A 17,503-nucleotide genomic window follows, 5' to 3' on the forward strand; every position below is an offset into this window, starting at 1 on the left:
ATCCATATGGGAAATGTGAAATACAAAATGATACTCTGTTTACTGAAGGAAATAGAAAGCGACAAGGTATGCAACAGGATTTCATTTTCCTAGACTGACTCACTTTGTCAAGGACATTTCACATTATTGAATTGATTATAGTTTATATTTTATTTACCGCATTAGGGCAAATGCATAGGGGGCATCAGTCAGTCCTATGGGTAGTTGCATAAAACAAAGAATGGGTGGGCTTATCTAAATCCTCACTTATCTTCTGCAGATAGTTTTGATTTAGCTCAGTCCAGATTTTGAGTCACTTGTCCACATATAGACGATTTTTGCAATGTACATGAACAGAATTTCATTTGTGGTGCTCACAGCACTGAAAACTAAACATCGACAATGACGATGCTCATTTTCAACAAATCCCATGAGGAGGGACCAAAACTGGAAATGTGTGATTATATCACAGGGATTTTTAGAGTTTGTGGTCTGTCATTGGCACTGAGCGTCACCCTGAATTTGTCCCCACTGATTAGACCAGTCTTGAATAAATAGGTTACAAATATATACTTCTCCATTTTAGAAAAAGTTGAGTAATCTCACAAAGCACCTAGGGTGCTGAAGATTTAATCACAGGTTACTTACTGGAATAAATTGTGCACTTACTGGGGACTATTTTCAGCTGCAGATTATTACATATTTGGTTCACTAATGGTTGTTTACAAAGACAGTTGAGATTCATTAAAAAAAAGTTCAGGAGAGACTGTGTGGACTGGAGAAATTAGCAACACAGACAGAGAAATGTAAACAAAGCAATAAATACTCCAATACAGGCCATTCCAGCATCCAGGCCAGCTGTGGTAAATCATGTTTTTCCTTGTAAGATACTAAATATTCCACATGCAAACAGGTCAACTCAAACCCTAATGATTTACATCTGTGATTCGTACACCCGTTATTAAACACTCGAGGGTCTGACACTGGCTCATTACCACATCCCCAGGCCCTCTGAGCTCAGAGGGGAGGGTGGTATGATGCTCAATCTCCAGTCCTGGTTGGAGCGCACCACAGTGTGGCTGAAATGCCAAGGATGACAACACCATGTGTCATGTGACAAAGTCTAATAGTCTGGCTCACCTTTTTTAATATTGACTGAACGTGCTGATTTCTGTCTGAACAGACTCTGTACTGCAATTTTAATTTATTTTCATGTACTCTTTTTAGTAAACAGCACCAGATAAAACAGTCCACTGAAGATGCTGCAGGGCTGCCCTGCAAACACGCTGCCTTCTCTGTCGCCCGCCTGACAACCCTTCCTCCACCTGTACTAATCATTAACTCTGAAAATGAGTACATTTCGGAGTTACACTCCAGCAAATTGTTTATGCCGTCCACCCGCGCATCAGACCACTTTGTTTAATTTGGGGATTGTTCTGTTTGTTGCATTACCAGTTGCCACAGCTATCAGCTTTAGTTTTCCAGTCCTGATTAGGTAACATAAGTGTATACTCCTGTGTGTGAACTATATCTGTGTTTAAGCTTTAAATGTCATGATGTATCAAGGGTTTAATTTAATAGTATTGGGAAGTCAGGGCTGCACACAGAATGGGGTTTTATCACCTGTAAGCCATGGCTGCTTGTGTTTGTGTACAAACACACTGTATGTAAACACAGACTTATTCCATCGCTGTCGCTGTGTTTTCATTGTCACATTTTTGCTGCAGGCTAATTGGCATTGACTGAGGAGCACGGCCTGCACCGAAACCCAATCACTACTGGGAAGAGGCCTCGAGCTTCCAGGGCCTCCCCAACTGCTACCATCACTAACATACACACATACACACACACGGGCGAACATATACACACGCTGACTTTCACACACCTCACCTCCGTGACACCGCTGAAATGTCACCCAAACCAGACAGATCTACCATCATTCAGACAGTCACGTCCAGTGTAAAAAAAAAAAAACTATATCTAGGCAGTGCTCAGTCAGTATCCTTCAAATGCCACATGGGACAAGTCTCTTTTCTGCTAGTTTTTCCACATGGGAACACAATGAAGTCATTCACTGCTTTTTACTTGGAGTATTTCCATTCATGGTACTGATGCTGAACGACTTACACTCACTAAAGAGAGACAGAAGTGTTATATCTTTTGTTAATCTGCATTATTGTATAGTGCATCATTCTAGATTCAGGATACAAAACATTGGATAATTTTATGAAATATTGTGCATCATTATTGATTCATCCACCAATCCATAGTATTGTAAAGTATTTAAAAGAAGCTCTATGTCAACCAGCTGTAATATTACTGTGATATTTATAGGTTATCTATCAGTGATACTAATACAAAGATAATATCTATAGGTATTTTCTTATATGAATATAAACCTTTAAAGGTTCCATTCACACTGTCAATAATTGTATCAACTTTACATCTTAACAATATGCTCATTACCTTTAAATTGAACTTTTAAAGCTGGTTAACATGCTACCAAATTTACATAACAGTACACTTAAATTGTATTATTGGAAACTTTCTTGCATCCCATCCAGCAATAACAATCTAAAGGAAATGCATGCATTAATAAGTAAATTGATTAGTGACCACATATGAATTTTTATGCATGTTCTTTCCTAAATATATTTGCTAATGGTTATTAAAGATTATTATGTACAATAGATGCATAAACAGTGCAAACAGGTAGTTGCCGCAAATAAAAAAATAAATGGAGGAGCATTTGATCACTAATTAAGTTAATTGGCAACAGGTTGGTTCACAGAGGTTCACCAATCTGCAACAAACTGCGTCTACAAATTATGGAACATATTCCTCACCATAGAATTTTGAAGACTTTGAAGATACCACCATCTACAATATAAAATATCAATGAAAGATACAGAGAATCAGGAGGAATCTCTGTGTGCATGGGAGAAGGCCGAAGGTCAAAACAATATGCTTGTCCTGTTCGGGCCTTCGGGCGGCACTGCATTAAAGACAGACCCGATTCTCTACTGGACATCCCTGCAGGGCCTCATGAAAACCTCCCCAGATTAACTGTGTATGAACACAGTTTGCTGTGCAATACACAAATGTTTGTTAAAGTTGTATCATGAAAAGAAGAAGCCATATGTGAACAGGATCCAGAAAAACTGTCATGTTCTTAGAGCGGTTATCCACCGATCTCACAGTTAAATGGTAAATAGCCACTTTTAGCACTTTTATCCAAAGAGCTTTACAATGCTGATTCCCATTAACCCATTCACACACACACCGAGTGCCATGTGGTGGGTGCCATGCAAAGTGCTTACCTGACCCACCGGGAGCAACTTGGGGTTCAGTGTCTTGCCCAAGGACACTTCAACATGTAGCCAGGAGCGGGGATCGAACAGTGTGTGAGTGTGTGGGTGATTGTGAATGCGAATGGGTGAATAAGAAGCAGTGTAAAGCGATTTGAGTGCCAATAGGTAGAAAAGCCATGGATGCTGTGTCTTCCGGGCTAAAGACCATCCGCACAACGTCTCTCAGGGAAGGCCTTGTATATTTCAGACAATGCTTAACCACATACTGCATCCATCACAACAGCATGACTTCAAGAGTCTGGGTGCTGAACTGCCCTGCCTGCAGTCAAGACCTTTCACCAATAGAAGACATTTTGCACATCATAAAATGAAAAATCTGTCCCTAGGACAGACATTTAAAGACGGTTGTTAAAAGAATAGGGGATGCTACATCAAATTCAAAACAAGCTAATATTTTCCATGAAACGTCTCAGTGTCAACATCTAATGTGTTGTTTATGTTCTTTTGTGAATAAAATATGGGTTGATGAGATTTGAAGATTATTGCATTCTAACAGTCCTTTTACACGTCGTCCCAACTCTTTTTGGATTGGGGTTGTATATTAAAATGCATCCAGCAACAAGTACATTAACATATAGTCTACAGAGAAATATTTCAAATAAAAATTACTGGAAATTAAAAAAAAAAAAAAGCAAAACAAAAGAAGATTCAAAAGTATTTCACAACTTGATGTCTGCCATTTATAGAGCTCTGATTGGTGTTTCTGCCCCATGTAACCAAATGTTTAGACCTTTGGCCTGCAGTGTGCACTGTGCCACAGAGCAAAGAGAGATGGATGATGATGTTTCATCGATTCATGCATGGAGGAAAATCCTCCGCAGACTAATGAGAGCTCTGACAGAGTGCAAAACCCCACTCACACTCACTGCACATAAACAAGGCCATTCCGGAGATGCACTGGGCTTTATTTAAGTCATGCCAAACCAAAGCATTTTAAGTGCGTCTTTTTTGTGACATATAGATGCACAACCCACACATGCCTGATGCAGTAATCCAAAGGGCTGGTACATGTTTGCATAGAGGGATTCATGGGTGTTGTTAAACTGGATGCTACTAAATCCACATGCGGGAATTGTCAGGTTGTCGTGTGTGTGGATTTTGCAGCAATTGTATGCACGCATTGACAGGAGAAATCTATAACACACATTCTTGCAATTACGCCCTCAAACTCACATACACAGCTCCACTCCTTTCTTATTTGATGTTTATTGTTCTAAGTCAGGTAGCAGGCTTCTAAATGTTTACAGTGATTGATCACTGTGAGTGTGTGTGTGTGTGTGTGTGTGTGTGTGTTATTAGACAATGAATGTGCTCTCAGAATGCAGATTTCCACTTTTGTTTCTTCCTAGTGGGATTCTTCCCACTCAGTCATCTTAATTGGCTCCTGCTCCTGCCCAAATTGGCAGTGACATTTTGCATATTTTCATTTGGGTCTTTCTGAGCCTGTTTATTTGGGAATAATTGTCCAATTTGGTAAGTTTTAAAGATACTGAGAAGTTTTCTCTTAGGAAAGTATAGTTTATATTTAGATAAGGGCTCTGAAAGCAAACTATTAGCTGCTCTGTTTAATTTCATAGAAATTAAAGAAGAATTTAAAATAATTATTGCCCAAAAATGCAAAAAATAAGGAGGCAAAGTAAATAAAAGACATTCCATTCTTTTGTCCCTATTTTTTTTTGAATGACATAAAGTGGAGAGTGCATTGAGAAATGGAGCTTCTAAACTGTTTCCCTGTGCAATACAATTTGCTGCATCACAATGTGCTAACAGATAAATGTAAACCAAATACAATAGTCTCTACCTGTTTAACTCATTCATACACTAATTAGTGGATTGAATGACTTATTGCAAACCTCATTTATGGCATTTTTAAATGATCTGTAAGAGATAAGTACTATTATGTGCAGTGCCACTGTTTTAGTAAATGAGTGTGAATATTAAAGGTAACACTGGGTAAAGGAGAATACGTGGTTTAAGAAGTGAATTAATGCAGCAAATCAGTGTCCACAGTAAAGAAATTTGAATAGTGCAAAAAGCAGTGCTGAAGAAACTAGAGAAGCCACCAAGATTACTTACTTTATTAAATCTTTAAAATAAATCTATTTAAAAGGAATATTGAAAAACATTTTTCCACACAACCCAAACACCAGCTATACCTTATATTTGATCTAATGACACCTTTCTCCACCCACTGGGACACTGTGCGACCAGCAGGGACAGCTCTCTTTCTCTCTGCTCTTTCCTCTTACTGCCATATCTGGCCATGAGGGAAATGGCTACTGAGGAATATCAGACAATGTTTGGGCATTGCTGGTCCCTTTGCCATTTATTGAAAACCATCTGCTTGAGTGAGTGAGCTGGTTGGGAAAAGCGATAGATGGGAAAAAAGAAAGACAGAAAAAGATAAAGGGAGGAAATAGAGGCTGCTGGTGCAATGGCAGAGATTTGGGTGTCTTTGTGGGACATCCAAAGGCAATGGCAGTGTTATCTCCCTACTCCCAGACCTTGGTGTAGTGCTGTATGAAACTCAGATAGTGAGGATGCTCACTAGTAAAAACCACATGCTAAGCAAGCAGAGAGGGATAAGCTGCCATTCCCTATTTACATGGCTGTGACTTGGATTAACAATAATGGCAGAATAAAAAATGTTAGTTATGACATTTATGACCTTCAATGATATAACAACACTGTGGGACAGTGAGGACAATCACTGTGCAATTGAATACATATATAAAATACATCAGAGTAAACCACAGTCTATACATAACCAGAGTCCCGGTGCCACTTCTGAGCTCGCCTCCAGCCCTTTGTAACCCAGTGCTATCTGTCAATCTGGGAGGGTTTCTTTCATAAGCCGTTCTGATAGGGTGAAATGTGTTCCTGGGATTTGCCATCCATTTTTTAAGATAAAGTTGAATTTGAAACCTGCATGACTTTAAGAAACGATGATGCCCCTTTGTTTGCCGCTTTGAACTAAATAGTTTCAATAATAATTAAAAAAAACAAAACACTAAATGTACTAGAATAAAATTTTGTATAGATATTTATTGATCCCACTATAATAAAACCACTGATATCTTGGTATGTTGTTGGTATGTGCTTTTTTTTTTAAATGCAGTGTTTCATAGTAAAATATTTGATATGAAATTTTTATTGATTATGGGGATTCTTTCAATTTTCAGTTCAACTGCTGCAATGATGTTAAGTTTTGATTTTCACTGGCAAATGACTGAATTGAGCACCAATATCAGGTGAGATTTCAGCTGAAAAATCTGCAAAACGAATGTAATTCTCTTCATTCTTTATTCTTCTTGAAATAGTCAACATGGTTAGTTTTATATCTGCATAGCATTGTCAGTTGTGAGCTGATTAGTATGTTGGTATTACGTCAGATTGAATTAACCATATATAATATATACCATACATAACATACCACACATGTTGTATGTTATATGGTAGTGCTGAAACTGTTCAGTGTGAGTTCTTCATACTTTGAAACTTTTAATTTGTGATTCATATGGTGATACAGAAGTCTCTCTAGCTTGCTTTGACAGTTGTCTGAAAACAGGAACTAAGGGGACGTCCCTTTTTTTTTCTGGCCAAGTAACGCAAAGCCATCCACCCTCCTGACGTACCAATGTGATTGATTCAGCAGTTATGCAGGAAGGCACAAAGGTGGGGAAAAATGGTTTTCTGGCCGTCCATCGTGGTGTGGCAAGAGACTGACCTCCAGCACTCTATTCAGCGATAAAAGACACTGCTGACTCGTGGCCAGCCTTCTTTGCTTGGTGCATCACGTGTGTCCATGTGACAGGCCAATCAAGAAAATTGAGTGCGTTAATGGAGATGGAGATGGTCTCTCTCCCCCTCACGTTTGTGCAGCGCCCCTCATCATCTCACCTCCTAACATATTGTTTTAGCAAACGTAAGTGCTGTCACTGAGGGCAGGATGAATGGTGTCTTACAGTTAATAGGCTCTAAATCAAAGCTGCTGCCACGGACGGCCAATCAGCAAGCAGGAAAGCTATCACGCAGGACCCCAGCTCAAGGTTAGCCTAGCGATTGTGGACAGTCTGAAATTGTTCTCCGACTTTCTGGCTCTTCAGTGACATTTAATACCTTTTGCTGCTTTCTCTCCACTTCTGCTCCACTATGAGCTCAATCTTCTTCTCCTGGTATCTCAATTGTTCTCACTTTTACACAGACGCCACACTTCATCACTTTTACTCTCTCTCTCATTCCGCTCTTTGTATGTTTTATCCACCACTTTGCCCATCTCCACCTCTACCTCTCTCACTTCACTATCTCAGTCATATGTCCTCTCCCTGTCTGTCTCATTTTCCCCTTGCTTGTTGTGACTCTGTCTTTGTCTCTAATCCATTTCTTCTCCCTACCTGCGCTGCTGTGACTGCCCATACTTCCCATTTCTTCACACCCTCTCTACATCTTTATTTCTCTTTCTCTCGAAGCCAACGATAGGGTTTAATTAACCTCCATTCATTTAGTGAAGGACATGTGTACTTTCATACAGTTAGGTGGTTGGTGATTGTCTGCCTGCTTCATTTATCTGTGCAGCGTTCGAATAGCTGGGGGCAGCGAGTATTGATGAAACTGTGAAAGGAAGACCAAGTAAATGTGAATGCACAGTTGTAAGCAGGTGCTGAGCTCTTAGTTCATAGGGTGGTGGGCGATGCTCTATACCCAAGGACAACCAAGTGAATTCCAATGCAAATCTATTGAAATTCAATTTCAAGTGCTCTTTGCGAAAGCATCTGGCACAGAACATATTCAGGGGTGAATGTCCTCTTGTGCTTTTACAGACACTGAATACAGTGAATGAATAATAAATTGCTATAATGTCAAGGACTACAGAGCTTGTCTCTCAAAAAGTGCCTACATTTGACCTGCACTCTTAACAGGAACTAGACCCTGGAGCATATTACACGAACGGGTTTGTTCGGTTCGACTTCTATTTGCATCGAATTGCATTTGGTTGCATCACATTATCAAGATTATTTTGTTTTCCGTGGCAGAGTTGTGCATCTTCTGTCTGATGGTTTGGCATGTAGTTAGAACCCAGGAATAGCTGTTGCTAAGGCAACAGTTAATATGGATCCAAATATGGAATCAAGAGAGTGAGTAAAAACAAAGCAGTATCTAATCTAATAAGTAATATTCTTAAATCTGCACTAACCAAGTTGTAATTAATAGGGTTCAAAGTGAAAATGTATTGTGACACCAGCCACCATTTAAGAGCTTTGCTTCAAGAGGGGGTGCTTTTTCAACAGATGCCTGACTTCCCATGTGCAGGCACTTTTTCAATAACAGTCCGGTTGATCTCAAAAGAAAGTAGACACAAATGACCTAGGTATTAAGGGTGGAAGACTTGTTTGTTGTTGTTTCTTGATTTATTCAAAATTAGTCTGGCGTTGTGCCCAGTGATGGTTAACAAAATGTCACGACATCAGCTTTTTCAATACCCACCTAGCTACAGTAAGGTAAATAAGAGAACAACAATTAAACCAGATGTCATAATTCAACATTCATTATTGATCAGTGTAAATGCAGCTATTACTGCAGATTCTGTGCAGTGGCAGAACAGATATGACATTCAGAGCAAAACAAATGTGAAACAAAACAGTAGTTCAGTCCTATTACTTTTTCTGGGTGCTAGAGTTACATTTCATGGCCAACTGATGAATATTCACTTGTGTCTGACTATGTTCACAACTTTTTTTTTTCCAGCATTCACTCAATTGCCTTTTGCTTGTTAGGGTACACACTGCTTTTTTTCTGGAAATGGCCGTCAAGGTGAGTGACAAGACCCAATTTACAGTTTGGACTGGCAAAAAAAAAAAAAGTAAGCAGTAACCTAAAAAGGGTTAAAGCTCAAGACCTGGTTGTTAATTCTTAGTGAGCCTGGCACAAAACTTCCATATTAAACAGCCAGTGTACAGTGGGACTTTGCAGACTCCCAAAAAGATGGTTTCCAATGTTCAGGTAATAAAACCCCTGCTCAGGTTGAAGTTGAGTGGAGCTACGGTTGGGAATTACGTCAAGTTACTAAATTCAATGTACCAATTGGAACGATCACTAATTAGAAGATGTACCCGAATGAGTTCTGGATCTGCTCTGCTGAGCAGTGGTTTTAAATTTGAGGAGAGAAGGTAAACACTGAGGCAGCTTTTTCCAGCAAGCAATAAAAATGATTGTAAGGACAACATTTATCTCCTGCGATGAAGGGCAAAGCACAGTGATATGGTGCCTTAAATGGTTTTAAGGTAAAGCAAGCAGCATTGGAAGAAAGATATTTCCATAGTTCAGGGCATACATGGTAATTACTGTATAATCATTTTCAGATCTTATGACAAAAAATTGCTTTACTGTATTATTTTTACCACCAGTCATAGACATAAATCCACAAGGGTGTTTTACTTATTCTGCCTGATTAGAACTTTTTCTTGAGAGTGTTTTTATATACTCATCTTTATCTCTCATAAATTCAAGGACCTCATAAACACCCATGTGCTTGTTAGGGGCCTTTTCAATTAAATGTTCTAGCAGAGTAATTGTCACCTTTCAGTATCCATTCACAGCATATCAATTTTAAAGTATGCTCAAAGCATCACGATGAGCTGAATGGTCAGAAGTAGTTTAATACGCAACTATGGTGCTGTGTGTAGTGCTTCACTTTTAGCAGCTTGGAAATCGAGTGGTGCAACCTTAAGTGCTTCAGCACCCACCTCTCTTGGACCCTCTGCATTTCGACCTCTGTCTTCCGCTGATGAAGATAAATTGTCCTTTGCCACTGGCTGCTCTGGAGCTTTTAGGAATCTTCTGTAGCAAGATCCAACTAGGACAAACTGTAAAAGGTAGTTCACAGGGTGGAGGTGACACCCAAAGTAGGCCAGAGTATAATACTGGTACTGTAAAGGTACGTTGTCTCTACTGAAAACCGAGACTGTCCACCCAAGAAGAGCAAAATAAAGTGTGTTTATGTTCAGGTGACAAAGATTTCATGATGGGAGCAAAGAAGGAAGTAAAGAGAGGATGGATGGAGGAATTAACAGAACATCAGATATTACTACATGAAAAACACTTACGGGGCTCTTCCTTATAGGTAGACCTGTACAATCTAATATCAGTCATTTATGCTCTTACTGAGTTATCATTTTCAGCTTTTACTGTGTTTATTACTGATGACATAGCGTGTGGTGGAGTAGTACATTATATTAGAGGTGGTTATTATTAGTAGTAGTAATTATTATTACTACCTTATTTAAAATAGATGAGGGGACTTAAACATAGAACCACCTTTAAATATAATACATTCCAAGATGAATTCACCTTTAACTATGAGCTCAATAATAAATAGATAGTAGAACTATGACCTTTCTGACAGTTTCAGTGAACAAGGTGAGAAATTATAACATTGCAAAAGTAGAATCCATGGCAGAACTGCTGTATTGGTTGCATTTGAATACCATGTGTGAAACGAAAATAAAGAGTCTTAAATCTTGAATCAGATTGTATCTAATGAAGTGGCACAGTACAGTCAACCCTAACTGTGTACAGCTCCCTTTTCTAAACCAACAGTTTTTTTTAAAGAGTGGCAAAATTCTTACACAACTATATTTATCATTGTCATCATAACAATAAAAAACATTCGCTTCCTAACAGATTTATTTTAGTAACTGTGATTTTTAGTAGTTTGGGGGTATAGACAAATGATGTAAACCTGCCATTGGTGGCACTGGATCAGAAAAAGCTACACATGTATTTTTTTTTGCAGACATAGACAAACCAAAGCAAACCAGCATAGAAATCAGTTTAGATAATCAACAGTGACTACATGTTTATGTTATTTCATGAATAATTAGAACCTAATGAAAGCCAAAATCAACTATGGTCTTCTCCAACATCTTTGATAAATTCAGGAAGCTCATAAACATCAGCACCAACTGTATTAAACAAGAGCAGCAAGCTTGGTCAGCTAATTTATTTGTACGATAAGAAGGCGAGCTGATGCAACACTGGTGCATCAATAAATATGCTTAAATGTGTGTGTAATGTAAACAAATTACAGTATAGCTCTGTAGACACACTGCTGTCCGTTCTTTGTTTGCCTGTCACAGCCTTTCAGCTATTTCTCTACTGTTTGATGAAGCGAAATTGAGTGAACACAAAGTTGGGTGGGTTCCTCCCTAATTTATTCCCACCCCCATCGCTCTACAGATCAGGGAAGATTTGCGCAACATATCATGGGATGTACTTCTTTACACATTTTACTAGTTTCAAAACCCTGCTTCTACCAAAGATGCTTTAAAATGATAAAACCACAAACACCGCAAAGCCTTAGAAACAACAAAACCTCAGGCTTTGAACAATGTCTTGAGGCCGTTTCTAACTTGTTTCAAGAGTTAAAACTGATGAAGCTGCTAAAACCGAAACTAAAGGGGTTAGAAAAATAGAGGTAAATCAAGATTGATCATGAGGCTTGAACTTTAGTTAGGAGGCTTCAAATATCCATACAGAATATTGATTGGAAAAAAGGTTTGATCTGCACCACAAGAGGGTGTCGATACTGTATATTCTATGTGATGCTCTATTAATACCTGGGACATAATTCAATTATTGACCTCACATTTTTGAGGATTTTAAAAGCTGATTATAAGAATTTGCATTTAGCTGGTTATTTTTTTCCCATTATTTTGTGACAGCAATCAACATCTAACCCACCTTTCTCTCCCTCTCTTCTTTGCTCCCCTTTTTATTTAGATATTGATGAGTGCGCTGAAGGGAAGCACTACTGCAGGGAGAACACCATGTGTGTTAACACCCCTGGCTCCTTCATGTGCATCTGCCATACGGGCTACATCAGGATCGATGACTATTCCTGCACAGGTGAGCTCCTCTGTTGGCTTTTTGACAGGCTGGAATTAAGTAAGGAAGACTAAGTTTTATCCTCACTGTCGACTTCAGCTTTTAGAGCAGCTATTTTTTGTAGAGGTTGGTAGCAGATTTGAAGCAGCTTAAATAAGGTTGGTATTTTATTGCTGTGTAGATTTAAAGTTGGGATCTAAGAGAAAGTTACATATTTTGAAGAGGAGCATTTTGTAATCTACGGTGAGTTATTCCCAGTTAGACATGATTTGATTTAGTCATCCACTGGGAAATGATATTTGATTTTATGATGATAAATTCTGCAGCCAAGAGAAACACCAGACTTCCAGAGACTCAAAGAGGAAGAGGCAGACCTTTAGGTATAAACACTGTGATTATTGCAGTGTCAGACAGAATAGGAAAACTGTGTAATAGATATTCATTTCATGAGTGAGAGAAGAGGATGCAGAGGACAGGGTTAGATGGAGGCACATGATTCGCTGTGGCGACCCCTGAAAGGGAACAGCCGAAACGAAAAGAAGGAGACTGAGAGAGAGAACTATCATCCAACACTTGTAAAACACACTGTAAAGCTTAAACATGTGCTACACCACCTCTACATTTTCTTTTTTTGTTCGTAATATTCCAGACGGTGGCTGGTTAGACACATTCGTCTGTGAATCTGTCGCCCTATAATTATGTGCAGTCTGTTCATTTAATATGCATAGGGATGAATGTCAGAGTTTGATTTGCTCCTGTTGGTTTTGGTCGGATTGCTAGCACCATTTAAAAATAAAGCACACAGACATAAATCGATAGCAGCTTTACTACTTTATGATTCAGCACAAACTGCCAGTGCAGTAAAGACTGAACATCGAGAGAAAGTGTCAGATCAATTTTAGATAGAGCTTGCTTTGTGTAGATGACAAAGCATATCTATCTCCCTGTTTTGTTAAAACCAGATGTAATTGCAGACCGTTTTTCTGTCAGAAAATGTTAATATCTCTCAACACTATTATTTTTTGAGGCCAAGTTGTTTTGTTTTTTTGACATATTTGCAACTCTAAGCTTTTTAAAAGTGATTCCCAATGTTGGTGTGAAGAATTGTATCCTCTGAAAACTTCAATAACAACAACAAAAATAGATTAACTTCAGGCCTTTTTGGAAGTGTGTGAGTGCATTTGTGTATGTGCCGTGTATGTGTGTGTGTGGACAGTCTGGTGTGTGTGTGTGTGTGTGTATGTGTGTGTGCGCGTGCGCATGATAAGGAGAAAGGAAGGCACTGAGAACCTGAGAAACAGAGAGACTGTGAGACGAGGCGGCAGACCCATTTGTTCCTGATCAAAGTTAAAACCAAAGTCAATTTCAAAAGTGAACCAAATCGATGTAAAAAGATTGTGCTGCTGATTCCCAGTCTTTGTTCTCTGTCTGTGTTTAGGTGACTATGGTACAGTAGAAGCAGTAGTAGCCCTGCTTGTTCATAAGTGCTTTTTTCACTGTAGTTTGTCTTCAGGTTAGTGTAGATTTCACAAATAGTTTCATAAACAAAAGAGAAATAAACCAAATTAAAAAAACCAGCCAACCAGCATTTATCTTTTGTAGATCTGTGGGATGGAAACACTAGGGATGTTTTAAAATAAGGTGAAAATAACTTCATTTGAAATGAGAAGCAAAGTTATTTTTAACTAATTATATATAAGCCGAAGTGAGTATGAAGCACTGACCAGAAAGTCTGTCTGTCAGGGGCCTGGTAACAAAAGCTGGCTGTGAAAGAACCACCATCACCTTGTGCTCACTTTATTTACTCTTCAGTACTTACAGTAGACAGCTTAGGAGAATCTTAAAGCTAATCAGCAATATTGATTGTATTTATGTTATTTTATTTATGCATATATATTAATATAAATGATGTATGAAGTTGTGTTTTTGTGTATTTTAACAAACACTGGCCGCAATCTTGAGATAAATACCAAATAGAAAAACACTAGATAAAGAAGTTTGCAAAGGAATTTAAGGAGAACACAAAAAAAAGAAGGTGGTGTATCAGCACATGTAGAAAAAAAAATCAAATGTCAGAATTACCGAGACAAAAGGGCTGATGAAAATCTGCACTGAAGATTTAATTATAATAATAATGTCAGATGTAAAGGATGCTGCGCTGCACAGAACTACTTCATAAGGACTCCTGTAAGGTCACCTCTAAAGTTATTTAAAGTTATGGCTTTGATGTAACGCCAAATACAGGACCACATGCAGAGTAAAACACATCTGTCTCTGTCCTTCTATAATGTCCCGCCTCTGTCCTTTGTCTGTAGTAATACACAGTAATTCCACAGCGATCGGCGGCAGATCCGCCTCATTCCTCAGCAGTTGTTTGCAGCTTGTGAAACACGATGCACGAGTCTCTCCTTGTGTGCATCATCTCCGAATAGGAGGCAACATACTGCATTTCCTCCTCGTCTGTAATTAAAACAGCAATTTGCACCAATGCAACTCAGCAGAGTGAAGGGGCCGGCTGCCGCCTGCGCTGTGCGCCGGAGGGTTTAGGCCCACAGCCTTCCTGCCGTGCCATTGGAGTTTGAATTGAAGCCGTAAGATTCAGCAACACAACAAACACCCGGTGAAAACTCCCATTTCCTGCTCCATCTGGGCTCCCTGTGGAGCTTCTCTCTTCCCCTATCACTGGAAAGCAGGAAATAATAGGGCACGGTGACTTTTTGTGAACAGCACTCTGATAGACGTAAATGAGTTAGAAATGAGACTGAAGAATTGTTTTTTTTTTAAGGGAGTCACAAATGCGCATTCATCTCTTTTCTTGTGCTCTTGTGATTCATTTCGAGAATGAAATAAATCTGCTTGCTCAGTCCTTTTCCATATTATCTGCAGACAGTCACTGTACCTTATGTGATGTCATTCATTGTTTTTTCTCTAATCTTCTGAGCTCCAGGGCAAGTTTTATTTTGTGCTCATTTGTCTTACTTTCGCTGTGTGCTCATTGCACAGATTCACAATGAAGATTAATTCCCCCAAACCCACTGGATTAAACTGTGTCACTATATTTTATGTAGTTTCCTATTAAAATGCCTTCAAGTCACTATAGTAGAATGTGTCTCCTTATAAAAGTCAATTTGTGTGATTAAGCCAAGGCTTATGCAGAGGCTTGATGTAATGACTTTTTCCCAGCTTCAATCAAATTACCGCCGTAATCTCCCCACTGATTTATTGGACTATCAGCTCCCACACGTCCCCCATCAGTGCTTGATACTGAACACTGTCACCTATATAGGCACATTCCACCTTTTAGGTTTTGGTCAGTACAGGTGTCTACAGCAACATTCAGGGCCCTTAAATAAAGAAAATAATAAATATATCATGGAGGGCACAATAGGCTGTATCTGTATTGATAAGCTGAGTTTACTGTAATGTTACCTCTGTAATCCTGGTGGCACTAATTGACAATAAAAGCAGGAAGACGTTAAGTTAACAGCTGCTGAAATCTGCTATTTATTAATAGCAATTGAACATCTGCTTGTGTTTGAAAAGAGTCCGAAGGGAGTGCTGATTCCACTATGTTGCCCACAAGAAATATTGCAGCTGTGGAAGGAAACATTAAACCAACCCCTTCAGTACCTATTGACATTGTACATTTGCATGATATATGAGGGTCTTTATCATCCTCGATAGCTTTCATCAATTAACGTATTGCAAACTCAGCACAATGTCTCCGTATTGATAGCAGTATTTCCCCATGCATTAGCATGTCATATGTGAATCAGTCTGCCTGGTAAAGAGGATTAAGTTGACTGTAGTTCATTTCATGGCTCAGTGTTTATGTGCAGAATAGTGGATTACTGTAAAGGACTAATCCACAGATTTAGGCCTGGACGACACAGCACAGAGCCCTGGTTATAGTCCTCCTCAGCCTGTCGGGGGTCAGCAAGCTCGGACAGAAATCTGTATTTTACATCATGACCACCTGCAGTGGGGGAGGTCAGGGGTTTAGATCACAGCTGGTGGCAGACTAGAACATATTTGTGGACTTCATGTACAAATATGTACAACCAAATTTCGTGACGCAGCCCAGTGGAGCCGTTAGTAAAAGAAACATCCCCGACTTTATTCTGCCCTTTTCTTTGACTTGCACTTCATCCTTGATCTTGAAGGTCAAGAATCCTCCTCTTTCTTCCCCTCTACTCTCCGTCTTTCCCCCAAAGTGCCCGAGGTGCTCCTCGCTCCGTGAGATTAGCAGCTAATCCCTGAAAGGTAGCGGATTTGATATGCTCTCCCTTTGAATGTTATTAAAGACTGCTGTCCTGAGGTGTGAGGTAGGTGTACATGTGCATGCATGCGCTTGTGCCCAGAGTGTGTATCCAGGGTGTGTGTCCTTGTTATAATCCTGTGATAACCCGACCCGAACCCCTGTGGCAGATGAATGGTAGAAAAGCTGGAAGGAAGAAACTGACAGGAGCCAGAGGTGGAGCGGGGGGTCATTCACAGCAGAGATCAGAAAATTTGACTTTCAGTCTCACGACTTAAAGGGCCTGAGAGCTCAGGGGAGTTTTTGCCTCTTTTATCCATATAAATTCTCAGTGAATAAAAGGATAGCGTAGATACTTTGAGTAAATATTTTATTTGCCTCTGATACAGAGGATAATGATGAACACATTCTGTGTAGTTTTCTTCTACAAATTGACATTGACTATTTTTCATTAGTTCTTCGCAGAACATCTGCAAAGCCAACATTTTAAAAGTATAATAATAAATCCTACATTTATTCTTTCTAGCTTGTAGTGGTCACCGTCATTGCCTTGTGGACACACTGGGTAATTTTAGGCATTGAGCATTCAAAGGAAATGGAGACTGACACAGAACAACAATGCCCAAATTCACAGCAGTCACAAAGACAAAGTTTCCTTTGCTCTGATGAAACTTTTAAATACGTTGAAAGATTTTATTCTGTGACCGTTTCTTCGTCTACTCTTGCCTGTGTGTTTCTTCTGCAAAGACTTTACTCCTCCTGAAAATTTCCCTTTGAAATCCAACTTTTGGCCAACAAAGTAAACCTCGGAGCACATGCTTTGGCTGCCACACCACTCGGACATTTAACAATGATTTCCTAATAAGTCAGTGCATTATAAAGCAGATAAGTTCATAGTAATGAAACTACCATGACCTTAGCAAAAAAGAAGAAAACATTTACAATGGTAGCATTAAAATGTGCTACGCCTCTTTGGTGGTTCATTTCTTTCTACCATTTTTTGTCTGCCTAG

General features: G+C 39.2%; 2 protein-coding genes across 2 annotated transcripts in view; one reads left to right on the forward strand and one right to left on the reverse strand.

The window, feature by feature from the left end:
• The window catches only part of nell2a (neural EGFL like 2a), a 72,170-nt gene that overhangs the window by 27,298 nt on the left and 27,369 nt on the right, over nt 1-17,503 (forward strand). Inside the window, exon 13 of the mRNA XM_067501745.1 lies at nt 12,129-12,254. Within this exon, the coding sequence (XP_067357846.1) occupies nt 12,129-12,254 (126 nt within the window). The remainder of the gene's footprint in view (nt 1-12,128; nt 12,255-17,503) is intronic.
• The window catches only part of tmem117 (transmembrane protein 117), a 100,710-nt gene that overhangs the window by 6,758 nt on the left and 76,449 nt on the right, over nt 1-17,503 (reverse strand). The gene's annotated exons all lie outside the window — the stretch shown is intronic.

The sequence above is a fragment of the Channa argus genome, chromosome 4 (assembly GCF_033026475.1).
Source record: "Channa argus isolate prfri chromosome 4, Channa argus male v1.0, whole genome shotgun sequence".
Taxonomy (NCBI): Eukaryota; Metazoa; Chordata; class Actinopteri; order Anabantiformes; family Channidae; genus Channa; species Channa argus.